Below are 14,324 nucleotides of genomic sequence, written 5' to 3'. Positions count from 1 at the left end.
CCCACCACCGTGTTTCCTCTCTCGCTGTGTCTCTGTCAAATAAATAAATAAAATCTTTTTTTTTAATTCTGTATACAATTTATCATCATTACATTTTTATGAACATGTATATGTTTGATCTTTTGTAGGTTTGATCCCCAAAAGGGCTTTTGGTGTCAACTACTGGAAGGAGGAAAAACCAAATGTCTTGGAAAGAGCAAAGGCCGAAAATATCCACCCATGGATCCAGAGGTAATATTTTCCTAATATGAAATACTCTGGTAAAACTTTATACATACAGTTGTTTCAAAATAAGGGACAATATGTTTGCTTCCTTTTTCTTCTCTTTCTTTGTTATTAATGTGTTATATATTTAGGATATGTATAGGCTGACAGAGATCAATAATTGTTAGATATCCATAGGAATTGTTTGCCATTTGGATGCAATTGAAATAGTTACTGAATAGTACTGAATAGTACTGAATAGTAGCTATTAGTAATAGTGACTGATAGTAATAGTAACTAATAGTAACTATTTTCCAAATGTGTAAAGTACTTAAATGAATTATTTACCAAATAAGTAATTTTGGATAAAATATATATACATTATTATTATATATTACATATGTATAATGCCTGTACCATGCATGGGTACTGAGGTAAGCAATGGAGAGCCAACATGTGGGTGGGGAAGTTTCTCCACCCAACCAGTCAGTTCTCAGATATCAGCTGGGTATCCAACAATTCAGTTCTGACAATATCTACCCTGAGATAGCATTAGATCCCACAGGTGAGGGCTTAGTTCTATAAGACTGTCTCTCCCCACCCCCAACTTCAGATGCCAGTCATAAGCCCAGATTGTCACCTGTGTTTTTGACCAACCAACCAGCTATAGATTGAAAGTTCCAACAACCTTCTTCCTGGGTTCAATTTATTTGCTACAGTGACTCACAGAACTCACAGAAACATTACTTATTAGATCACATGTTAATCATAAAGGGATATAACTCAGAAATGGCCAGATGGAAGGGATGCATAGGGCAAGTTATGGAGAAAGTCCTCCCTGAGTGAGCCACTCTTCCTCAGTCTCCACATGTTCACCGACAGGGAAGTTCTCTACACCCAATCCTTTTCAGGTTTTTATTGGGTGTTTCATTACAGAGACATAACTGATTAAATCACTGGTAAATAGCAATTGATTCAATCCCCAACCCCTCTTTCCTCCAAGGTCAGCAGGGTAGACTTAAAATTCCAACCTTCTAATCACAGGATTTTCTCCTAGCAACCAGCTCCCAGCTCCCATCCAGGTGGGGTCCAGGATCCACTTAATTAACATAACAAAAGATAACTTTTCAATGCTCTCATTTAGCAAATTCCAAAGATTTTAGGAGCTCTGTGCCAGAGCTCCTAAAGGGAGCAAAAAGGGAGCAAAAACCAGATATATTTTATATCATAACCCATAACACCACAGAGAGGATACAGGATAAAACAATTATGAACTAGGATATATTATAGGAGACTAAATTAGTTACTGTCATTGATTTATAATAAGATACATAAAACAATGACAAACTACAAAAACAGGAAAAAAATTTCTTAATAAAAGTGATGGTACGTGGCACCTGGGTGTCTCAGTCAGTTAAGCATCTGTCCTTGGCTCAGATGATGATCCCAGGGTCTTGGGACGGAGTCCCACATTGGACTCCCCTGCTCAGCAGGGAGTCTGCTTCTCCCTCTGCCTCTGCCTGCTGCTCCCCCTGCTTGTGCTCTGTCTCTGAAAAATAAATGAATAAGATCTTTAAAAAAAAAAAAAAAGTGATGGTATGAAGAGGTAGACTAAGGTTGGGAAACCAGTTAGCCATCAGTTGAGCCAGATATAACGAGTATCTCTCCCAAAGCAAGGTGGCGAAGGGAGGATGGAAGTGATTCAGGTGTTACTATGGAAATAGAAGTACCAGAAAGTCCTTAAACTATACCTTTGAACTCAATAATTTCCAAAGAGTTTCAGAAATCACTTTAATCTGCCAGGAAATCAGTGTAATGTTCTCACTACTTCTATAAACATCTTATCCAGACTTTGAAGTGTTTACAGTCTGGTTTAAAGGAAGACATGTAATGAAATACCTGGTGGATGGTACAAGATGAAATGTAGTTGTCTTAAGTCCATTTCCACAGTGTGCACAAAAGTTGTCAAGGGAGTTTTACGAAGAAAGAGACTCATTTATGTTAAAATATTAGAAAGGACTAAAGTGAGATGTTATAACTTTGACCAGACTGAAAACAGTGTTTGAGCCACTGCTCCTATTCCACAAGGAAAAGTCTTCTCAACTATTATAAACTAGTAGTCAGAGATACAAAACAACATTCATTGGGGTATAATATGAGGTAAGTGACATCCTGAGAGAAAACTCAATTATAAATTTTCTGTTTACATAAAGTAAGACTACTGATATATTTGAGCATTTTTTAACCTATTCATCTAATAAGGACCAATCATTCCAGCTTGACTAGAAATTTAAGAATCACAAGGAAGTTCATTATAATGATTTTTGTAATGAGATCTTATAATATTTTGGAAGCAAAATCTCTTGCTTTAAAAGCATCAATTTTTAGGACACCTGGGTGGCTCAGTTGGTTAAGCAACTGCCTTTGGCTCAGGTCATGATCCTGGAGTCCTGGGATCAAGTCCTGCATTGGGATCCCAGCTCCATGGGGAGTCTGCTTCCCCCTCTGACCTTCTCCCTTCTCATGCTCTCTCTCACTCTGTCTCAAGTAAATAATGAAAATCTTTTAAATAAATAAATAAATGCATCAATTTTTGTCCTGAGCATAGAAAATATTTTTGCAAAATTGTAAGTTATTTCTTTAATCATGAATTTCAGCTTTTATGGTTATTTATGTTCACTTTTTATCCTATAGCCCAGTTTCACAAAAAGTGACCAATTTTGAAGGAAATGTCTGGTTTTTTTCTAGCTCACTTTTGTAGATTTGGTACCACTTCAGGTCCCTACCTCATTCTTCTTTAGTGCCATTACCTCTCATTAACTTCTTCCTCCGCATAGACTTGACCAATACTGCAACAAATAAGTGCCTCCGTGGTATGTAAGCCAGGAAAGACATAACTGGAAGTATTTTTATTTTATAGCTGCAGTTCTGCCGAATCTTTTCAAAAGGTAATTATGATTGATATCTAGGGAAAAATACAAAGAAATGCATATTTTATAGACACTTATATTGTAGTAGAATTTCTTAAGAAATGTAGATTGCATAATTATGTTTAATGAACTAATAACCTCCTTCAAGTTTGTTTTTTTTTCTTTTTGCTTTCCAGTCTAGAACTTTCCTCTCTAATTACTACCGAGATCATAATGTGGAACTGTCCAAACTGCTACACAGACTGGGGCAGCCTCTGCCATCATGGCTGAGACAGGAGCTGCAGAAAGTGAGATAGCACTGGAGACAAGAACAAGCTCGAAGGATGCTTCCTTTTGCTGTTAAATAGAAAAGCAAACCCCACAGCTTTTACTCTTCTACTGCACTTGTGATTGTCAACAGAGGACTGTGTGAATAAATTTCCTTCTATCTTTTTCATAAAATGAAAACTGTTATATATGCACGCATTGGCAATTACTAGCATCCATCCCTGTGTGAGCTTGTAGGAAGTAATGTGGGGTTTTGTGGCATTATCCAGTTTCCAGTGTGGGGATCATAACACAGCCCAGTTCCTCTGTTAACCACAAGGTTTCAGAAATTCTACATAAAACCGAGAATCCTAATTATATGCAAGTGACAAATGAGAATCTTGAAAAATATAAGGGCAGAGATATCTGAAAATGAAGGTAGCAGGAACCCAATATCTGAATTTAAGGGCTTACATTTTCTCTTTGCTAATTTAAAAACAATTTGCTTTTGTTGTGAAAAGCAATCCTATGATCCCATACTCTTATTTTGAGCAGTTATTATTTATCATATTTGTCATATTTAGCCCACATATTTTCCTCTGTTACTCCTCTTTATGGATTTCCTTGACTTGCTAGGGAAGTTGTAAAGTTGTGGCCTCCTGTGTTTGCCGTCTGTTTTCCTTTTATAGAAGGAAAGTTTCCGCATTCACTCATAATACTATTTTCTCTGGCAGGGCAATCCATTCTCAGTGAATTCTGCAATATGGGTCCAACAAAATCTATCTATCAGAGATTTGGGGGAAAAAGAGTGAGAATGCATACTCTGTATAGTATTAACTAGTATGTATAATGCCATCTTTCCATGGGTCCATAACCCTACCATACTAGTAATCTAGGTATCTCCACCTTTACAGTGATGTAGTATTTATAAGTTTTTTTCACTATCTATGGGAGAAAAAATTTTTATTGATAAGATATGGAATGAAAACATCAACATGGGCTTACAGGTAGAGTGGGGCACTTGTGCCTTCTATGTAGCATTATGTCAATCATTTTAAAGCATGGACTTTTATATATGCCAGTATATATACTATTGCAGAAGATTGTTTTTAATGCCTATTTAAATATACATATATATATATATATATATATATATATATATATAGTGTCTAAAACTTACCTCTTTGAACATTACTAATTCTCTAACCTAAACCCTAGTTCTCAGCCATGCTACCCAACAATTTCTTTCTAGAGGAGAAGTGTCTTAGAGCTTTAGGTTCCTCTCCTTCTGGAGGTTATTTTCATGCTGGTTGAACTTTTATCCCATTTTTCAATGAAGATATATTAAGGCTTTGTTAATCTTTTCAGTGTGATACATGAGGGTAAAATTTCAAGAGAACAGTAAATCAAACGCTTGGGTAACATTACCTGTCAATCCATCCTTCCTCCAGAGTAATTTTGCTATAGGCTATAAATAATATTGTTTTTCCTATAATTTGAGAAATTATGCTTAACATAATTCAATATCTTTAAAGGAAACCGAAGATCCTTGTTTTTTTTTTGTTTGGTTGGTTTTTGTTGTTGCTGTTGTTGTTTAAAGCAACCAGATGAAATCAAATCTGAAAGAGAATCAGGAATTTTCACATATTTTATTTCAGAATTCAACTTTGTACTTCATTAAAATTTTTGTTTTCCTGTTGTTTTCCCACTATATCTAGAGGCTTTGGAACTTTTTGAGAAAGTGTGAAAATTTTTCTTGGGCTTGAGTTAATAGAAATCACAGATTATTACTTTGGTTGTTCCTTTATTAAGTGTGAGACTAAAATTCTCAACTTAACTGTTTCTTACCTGATCATGTGCTTGAAAGCATTTCCCTAAGCACACTATAATCACAATAATTGGGTATTTAGATTTGATTTATTTGTTCACTAGCTTCCTCCAGTTTATATTCTAATACTTTCTTTTTTGAACTAGAGATTAACTTTTTTTTCCAAGTGGAATAACAGAAATGTTCCTAGAAAAAAAGGGCAGATTTTTTCATATTAAGTAAAATTCACACAAGTCCCTCATCACCAGATTTGTAAGAATGTAACTCATTTTTGACATTTTCTCATTTTTTCCTAAGTAATATATACAGTCTCATTCACCTATCTACAGACATCAGAGAGCAAAATACCCCAAATTCAACCGGTCTTTTCTCCCTGATTCATTTCAATCAGTGTGCACATTTTTCTTATTAAGATTGTAATGAAGAAAAAATAAATTGTAATTATATAATTCATCTTCATCTTATAGTAAACTACTTAGAAGGACTCTGGGCTTTAGGAATATTATAATAAATCAGGAAAAATTTCAGCTTTAAGAATATCTTGATTTACCCACTGGCTACTTCAGAATTATTGAGTCAAGTTTAATATATGTAACTCTTTAAAATTTTAAGTCAATTCCATTTCATGGCCTTGAGGTACATAATTTTTTAAATTTTAAAGAACTTCCTAAAATCGTTAAACAAGACAGTACCTTCCCCTCTTTTCTTCTTCCAATTGCCTAACTCACAAATATAATCACTGATTACTTCACATTAATAAAGGTAGGAACAATATTTGATTACAAGCCTACATCAAGATATAATGGCATGCTTGTCAAATACTAATCTTTAAAAATTATATTACACATCTCATCCAAAACCAAATTTTGCTCATATTTAACAATGCTTCCCAAAGAATTGTATAAGCAACACAGAAGAATGTTAGTGAGAAAAATTTATAGTCCTTTCATTGCTGTATTTTTTTCTTAAGAGATGCTCTTAGTCCATTTAGAAATTTTATTTGCTTCAATTTCAACAAATTAATTTATATTTAGCTCATGTAGTTTTTGTTCTTCTATCTTACTGTTTTTTTTTAATTTTCAGCATAACAGTATTCATTGTTTTTTCACCACACCCAGTGCTCCATGCTATCTTACTGTTTTAATATGTCATATAAAGTTTTCCATTTGCCATGAATAATTGATTTATTTTTAGTTACACAGACAATTTATAGTGGAAAAAAATCTTAAAAGCCTGGTTTTGGTGGCTAGATAATATATTAACCATTTGCTTGATGGAAGTACCTCAAAAATAACTCTGACCAACTATTTTGAAAAGAAAGAAATCCGGTAGTCTTACATGTAGAATTTTATCACAACCACAGGAACACAGCTTAGCTATGGGTACATATATATGCCCAATATATGTATATATATGCAAATGAACATTTTGTATGTGTGTGTGAGCCGGTGAGCTGGAAGGGAAAAGCAGAAAGAGAACTCTGTGTTTATTGAAATTGTTATCAGATACAGTACATGCATAACGTATCTTTGGTTCTTCTCCAGAATAAATACTACCACTGGTATGGCCACTAGAGTAATGTTGTTTCTCCTCTAAAATCTAAGGTTTTAAACCACAGATGGTTCTTTTTCCCTTCCTTTTTCTTCCTATCTTTTTTTTTTTTAATCTTCCTACCTTTTATCTATATACGCATCCCCTAAATCCCAAACATACAACTAGTGTAACCAGGAAGTTATGAGAGTAGACTTTGGATATCTGGATTTTCATACCAGTCCTGCCTCTTGCTAGCTGTGTGGCCTCAAGTTGTGGAATTTCTCTGAGTCACAGTTTCCTTTTCTATAAAAGAGAGACAATAAAGTGTTACATATTCACTTGGTTATTGTAAACATTACATGAGAATATATTTAAATAACTTAGCACAAGCCCTGATGTAGTTATGCTGGAATGTATTTGTTACAAAAAACAATGTATAATATCAAATCACTATCTCTTCTTTCATCAAACAAGAATATGTTTTCTATTTCTTTTAATAATAAAACATGTATGTCTTAAACATATAATTAATTGTATTTAGTGAAAATGGGAAATTGTCTTCTGCATCACTGTCCAAAAATGAAATTGTGCTGTTCCCTGCTATTGTTGTAATCACAGTTGGAGCAAGGTAGTTCCATCTCAGTCCATCCTATTGAAATCCCTTTCCTCCTACCTACTTTTTCCTCAGTTTTTTCAGAAAAGTGTCTCCCTTGGACCCTTTCATTATATGTCCTTCTTCAGTTCTTTTGCAACTCAATTGATATTCTATCAGGAATATCAGACCTAAAGGTACAACTTCCTCAAACCAAATAACAGTCACAAGATTTAATGGAAGTATAACAGTGAATCAATACTTAAAGAATCATTAAAAATTACAAGAAAATGTCTCTGCATTCTTCACATCTTTATCGTCAACTTTGCTTTTTCCTATAAGATCTCTTTCCACAAAAGAAATATTTTATTGCACTTTTATATATTATTTTATGTTATATTTGTCAATATCAAATATTATTTTTTGAATTTTTTTCTACAAATGCACAGTATTTCAGGTTTGAAATGAGACATATACATAAATAATTTTCATCCAAGAAATTGTTTCTCGTATATAGATACTCAATAAAAATTCATTGAGAGATGTTGAAATGTGTTGAAGACTACAAATATACTTAATTATTTGCCCAACTTTAATATACACCATTAACTATCTTGTTAGTTTACATTCTAGTTGTAGAATGTATTCATGGCTTTCGATGAACTAGTAACTCCACAGAACTAGTGACTCCAAAATCTGGATCTTTAGCCCCTGAATTCCAGACCTATTACCTACCTTAGATGTACCCACTTTAGATGTTCATCCACATCTAAACATCTGCCTGACACCTAAATTGAGCACATCATTATGAATTCTTGATTGAACTCTACTCTTTTCAGGGAAATTTTCTGCTTCTCCTCAATCCCCTTTTCTTTTTAAAAACTACACCCAATCAGATCAACTTTTAGTCTTTCTACTAATCTTTCTCTTCCACAAGCCCAAGATACACTGATTCTTTTCCTGAATGTCTTTCATTAAATCATATTTGCCCAGTAGAAATATGTGAGTCACAAATGTAAACCACATATGTAATTTTAAGTTTGCTAATAACCACTTTAGAAAATTATGAAAGATTAATTTCAATACTTCATTCAATATATCTAAAATATTTCAACGTGAAATCAACAAAAATTATTAATGGGCTATTTATATTCTTGCATTCATACTGAGTCTTCAAAATCTAGTTAGTATTTCCCCCTTATAGCACATAATAATTTGGGGTTGCCATACTTCAAGTACTTAATAGCTAGATGTAGTTAGAGGATTCCATTTTGGACAGTGCAGCTCTAGCTTCAACCTTCTTCATTGACTTATTCTTGATCATCTCCTATTCACCCCATTGGTGAGAGAAAGATTCCTGCCCTAAAGTTCTAAGGGGTAGCCCAACAATGAGCAGCACTGGAAAGATGAAATCAACAACGGTTTCTGTTACATATACTCCTAGTCTGGGAAGGAGGCATTGCTCACCATACACCTGAGAAGGAATAAACAACAGGGGCTATGAGAGACAGGTCTTGTAGCACCAAGGGGGTGAGGTCACCCTTTGTTCCCAGAGGAACATGTGATTTGCTTGTTTGAATAATTCTGCAGTCTGGCAGAAAACTGAGCTCCACTACTCAGGGAGAGGCAGAAACAGCACCTGGTCTACTTGTTAAGGAGAATTTAGGGCTAGAGTACCTTACCCAAGAACCAGAGTGAGAAGGGAAACTTGTGGTTAGGCCATTCAAGATCCTCTCATTTTAGCAGACATCAAGGCAACACATAATTTAAGTCTTCATTTTAGGCATCATCTCCTACCTCTTACCACTGTTTGACTATAGCCTCTTTTCATCTCTCCTGTAGAATTTTGTCACAACCTCTGAACTGGAGCTTTCACTTTTCTTTAAATCTTCTACCACACTACTGATAGAATGGTCTTTATAATTTGTAAATAGCACAATATTATTCCTTACCTTAAAAACCTTCAAATATTCCCCAAACCTAAAAGACATATGCAAATTATAACATATTGTGTGGTCTGGGATTTTGTCTACCTGACCATTCTTTTTTAATTATCTTTTTAAAATTACATTCTGGGCACCTGGGTGGCTCAGTGGGTTAAAGCCTCTGCTTTCGTCTCAGGTCATGGTCCCAGGGTTCTGGAATCGAGCCCCGCATTAGGCTCTCTGCTCAACGAAGAGCCTGCTTCACCCTTCCTCTCTCTCTCTCTGCCTACTTGTGATCTCTGTCTGTTAAATAAATTTTAAAAAAAAATCTTTAAAAAAAAAATAAAATAAAATTACATTCCAAACTCTAGTAACAATGAATGACAGTAGTACCCCTTATCCATAGTTTCACTTTTGATAGTTTCAGTTACCCAGTCCGTTGCCATCTCGAAGTAGATGGTCCTGCTTCTGATGTATCATCACAAGGTCAACCAGAAACCTAATGCTGCATTACCATGCCTATGTCTTTCACCCCACTTCATCTCATCACATAGGCATTTCATGATGTCACTTCATTACAAGAAGGGAGTGTAGTACAATAAGATATTTGAGAGAGAGAAGTCATATCACGTAACTTTTATTATTGTATATTTTTATAATTGTTCTATTTTATTATTAATTATTATTGTTAATATCTTCCTGTGCCTAATTTATAGATTAAACGTTATTATGTGTATGTATTTATGTATGTATGTATGTATGGGAAAAAAGATAGTACATATATATAGAGAAAGTCCACGGTTTCAGGCATCCATTGAGGTCTTGGAAGAGTATCTCCCATTGGTAAGGGGGCACTGCCGTATTTGCAATTCTCCAATGACCTTGTGATTTTTACATTTCTAGGCTTTTGTATGTACTGCTGCCTAGAACGCTTTTTATCCCTTCCTCAGCTGATCCGTATGAATTGGCGTTGCCAATTCACTAGCAGAATAACACTTTGAATCTCAAGTAAACTGGCTGTGAAAGTCCACTCCCTTTTGCTTCCTAAGTGCTTTACATCTAATGCACAGAAATATTAATCCTCTCAACTTTGGGTCTCTGGCTTTAAGTTGTACCAGAAATCTTGTAGTTCTCTTTGCATTGCACCATCAATATCTGGAAAATAATGATAATATATTTAGAGCTATAATCCCAACAACTAGATTACTAGTCATATTATACATTATTGCACCTACATTGTACTGTAATTTCTCATATGTCTGTCTACATGCTAAACTGTAAGTTATCAAAATGAGAAATATATTTTCATTTTTTTATCTCTCATACGTAATACAGGATCTGGCACAAAATAAGTAATTGTTAAATGAATGTATGCATTACCTTATAGTGGTAGGAAACTGGACTTCATTTTGTAAGCGTAAAACACAAATATAAAGTTATCCTTGCAAATACAGTGCCAAGACGTACATTTCTAAGACTGTTGCGTTTAGGAGTATTGCTTGTTCTCTAAGAATCTTTATGTTTGTACATCTAAGTCACCTAATCTTATAAATAAGACCAACCAAACAGACCAGATTAAGCATCCCTAGACACATTAGGAACTGAACCACATGGACCGCTGTTCTTTCAGATTGGTTTAAAGATCTCACAGTATTGCTCCCAAAAATGTGTGTTTATAATCAGAACAAAGCCAAGAGCTGTCTGTCTGCAATGCACTTTGGGTGATGAAATGCATGGCTTAAAATTTCAAAAAAATTCACCATATGGAAGAGGATAAGAGGTCATTTACTTGGTATATGATCACTGAGACCCTTGAGTTATAAAGATTTTTTTTTACTGACAAAAAAGAAGAATTTTTCATTGTTTAAAGACACATTTTTGTTTGTGGAAACAATGCCATGAAAAAGATAGGTAGAATTGTTACATCAAAAACATTGGCACTTTATATTTTAGTTCAACTGGAATTAAAACATCCCCATATAATACGATATTTCCATGTAAACACCATTATTTCTAAGATGTTCTTAATCATTTAAGACTCCATTTTGATTTCTGTAAATCTTACATGTCTTTTCAGAAATGTAAACTTTATGCCAGGAATAAGATACTAGCAGCAGGGTAAGAATATACAGCAGAAAAGAGAAATCAGAAACCAATTTGTGAGGATGAAAGAGAATCATGACTGCATTCTTATGCCTACCAATGACTATTTCTAGATCATATGGTTTGGTGCAAGAGAGAAAAATCATTGTGGGTTGTATAACTGTCAATAATCTTTGTAAAAAAAGTAGAAAGAAATTTTCACTGCTTTTGACCTACAGTAAGAAGTGTCATCTTGATCCATGGACCAACCCACACAGACGTACAAGTGAGAGTATGTCAGGAGAGGAAATTTTACATTGAATATATTTTCCTTTATTTTGTTTGCTGATGAAGATGGATCATAAGTCAAAGAATAGTACATAGTGGGAAGTTTGGGGACTGGTAGGTTTATTGTAACCCACTTGCCATTTGAGGTTCAAAATCAACAGAGTTTCATTTGTCTAGGGTATCTAAAATAGACTCTCTACACTCTACAGTCTACAGAGTGAAGCTGTAGACATGTTTTTCACTCTGTACTTTCAGGTACCAAAGTCCATCTACTAAACTCTAACATGTCTAGGTCAATTGTTTCGTTTTGGGGTTTTTTTGTTTGTTGGGTTGGTTGTTTGTTTTGTTTTGTTTTAATTTTAGTTTTGGGGTTTTTTTTTTGTCTTGTTTTGTTTTTTGAAAGTCAAGCAAAGTTTTATTTTGCACCAAGCATCAAGAATCAAACCGACCATCAAACAGACCAGTTGGGGCTGCCCCTTACAGAGAGGACGACCCCTCCCTGCTTTCCAGACTAACTTTTATAGAGTAAAGGCCATGTGGTTGGGCCTGGCTACACACAGGTGGCCAATGAAATTGTAACACACAGAGAAAGCTGCACAGTCATGCTAGGTGACCAGTTGAATTACAATTTACCCTAGTAGACATTTGAACCAGCCTATCACCTTAGTTAGAATTGGCGCCCAAAAGGTGCCCAAAGGGCAGGGCCCATACTCCTTGGTAGCTAGGAGACAGTATGCACACTCACTGATTGAATACCTCCACCTGACCTGACCCACCCTTGTACTTGGACTTTGTTACCTGGAGCTGGTTTCCGGGACTTGTTTTTAAGTAAGTTCCCGGGAGGGGGGTGGGGTAGTCAATTTAAGTTTTACAACAAAATGGTAGTTCAACCGGGGTGGGGCCACTCTGGCTGAATAGGCCCTTACATTCCCCCCTTTTCTTTGGAGATTAGTCAAATCTTTGACTTTTCAGCCAGTTCTATACCCTTTTTAATGGCTGTCGGACTGTTTTAATAACTCCAGAGTGATTTACCCAGAAACAGCATTTCTCTCTCAGGGCTACGCAGAGCCCCCTCTTATTCTAGAAATAGTATGTCAAGCTTTTCTCTATTTCCCACCTATACTTTAACAATTGGAGCAACAATGAACCCAATGAACGCACTGTTTCTGAGTCTTAGCTTTAGTCCATGATCAGCGGGGTCCACTAGCAGTGGCATCCACCTCTGGGGGGCATCCTCATCCTTGGCTCGTTTGACGTGACGGGAGTGAATCCAGGCCCCAATGCCTTCTACTTGTATTGCCATGGGGGTGGTCAGGATGACAGTAAATGGTTCCTTCCAGCGAGGCTCCAAGTTTCCCACTTGGTGGTGGCATATCCAAACCAAGTCCCTGGGTTGGTAAGGATGTGGCTCCACCTCTGTCTCTGTCCCAGTGTGGGCAGTTCAGATCCCTGTGAAGCCTCCTTCCAAGACAGACTGCAATGCCTGCAGTGACTAGAGTACAGACTGATCAGTCATTTCTGCTAGGGCAGCCTCTTGTAGCTGAGGGCAGTGCGGGGAGTGTTTCCCAAACATTATTTCAAATGGGGTCACCTTGTTTAAGCAGGGTGTACATCACGCCCTGAGGAGGGCAAAAGGAAGGAGATCCACCCATCCACCACCAGTCTCCAGAATTAGCTCTGCCAAGGTCTCTTTGAGAGTCCAGTTCATTCTCTCTCCTTGCCCAGAGCTCTGGGGCCGGTAGGCACAATGTAGTTTCCAATTAGTGCCCACGGCCTTGGCCAATGCCTGTGAGACTGAACTCACAAATGCAGGGCCATTGTCTGACCCGATCACGAGAGGTAACCCAAACCTCTAGTAGCTTTTTGGCTACCACTCCTGCCATCTCATGTTTAGCAGAAAAAGCCTCAACCCAGCCTACCGTCTGTATAGATGTTGGCGGTCTTACCCTTGGCCATCTGTAGTGCCTGGGTGAGTGCAATCAGCTCCGCTTTTCTGCCGAGGTTCCATGTGGCAGGGCTGTCGTCCAGAGTTCCTGCTCAGGAGAAACCACCGCAGCCCCTGCATACCTCTTATTTAATGTCCAGGTCAATTGGAATTCTCTCCTTCATGTTCCCAGGATGTTGCCTGGAAATTAGTCATCCAGAAGCCTTTAAGTTCTTGATAAAACTAAGCGCATATAAACCTTTAGTTCTGTATTGAAGAGATACATAATGTCATCCACAGACAAGATCCTGAGGACACTTGGATCCCATTTAGTGGAATGGCAAAGCTAGAAAGAAATATGACAATAGACTTAAGTTAACAAGAAGTTATGCCTTTGTCTCAGGTAACACACATATATGTAGATGCCAACCACCTCCTCCCTTAGCCACCTTCAACCAATATAAATAATAAAGCAAGCATTTAGCAGTTTGTGTGATATTCTCTGAAAGGAAAGAATGGTATGAACCCACCATTATTTACATAACAAGGTCTATCAAACTATTTTAAACTATTTCACCCTGAAGAAATGCAGTGCATAATGTGGTACACGGCTCTCTGGACCAGAGCCACAGATCAAAGCCTGGCAATATCACTTACTCATCGTTTGAGTTTACTCACGTACATCACTTACACTCACTGTGCTACAATTTCCTCATCTTTACAATGCAAATAATAACAACGCCTACCCCTTGAGTTATGAGGATTATATGAG

The 14,324-nt window shown here is 36.4% G+C and overlaps 1 protein-coding gene across 1 annotated transcript in view; it reads left to right on the top strand.

The window, feature by feature from the left end:
* LOC308338817 (bifunctional heparan sulfate N-deacetylase/N-sulfotransferase 4) overlaps positions 1–3,571 on the top strand; it is a gene marked incomplete at its 5' end in the record, with an annotated part of 239,223 nt that extends 235,652 nt beyond the window's left edge. Inside the window, 2 exons of the mRNA XM_080797105.1 lie at positions 129–231; positions 3,311–3,571. Of these exons, the coding sequence (XP_080653231.1) occupies positions 129–231; positions 3,311–3,430 (223 nt within the window). The 3' untranslated portion in view covers positions 3,431–3,571. The remainder of the gene's footprint in view (positions 1–128; positions 232–3,310) is intronic.
* Positions 3,572–14,324: the final 10,753 nt, after the last annotated feature.

The sequence above is a fragment of the Martes martes genome (assembly GCF_963455335.1).
Source record: "Martes martes genome assembly, chromosome: 2".
In the NCBI taxonomy this organism is placed as follows: domain Eukaryota; kingdom Metazoa; phylum Chordata; class Mammalia; order Carnivora; family Mustelidae; genus Martes; species Martes martes.
Note: the sequence above shows the minus strand (reverse complement) of the source record. Positions and strands in the feature narration are given on the sequence as shown.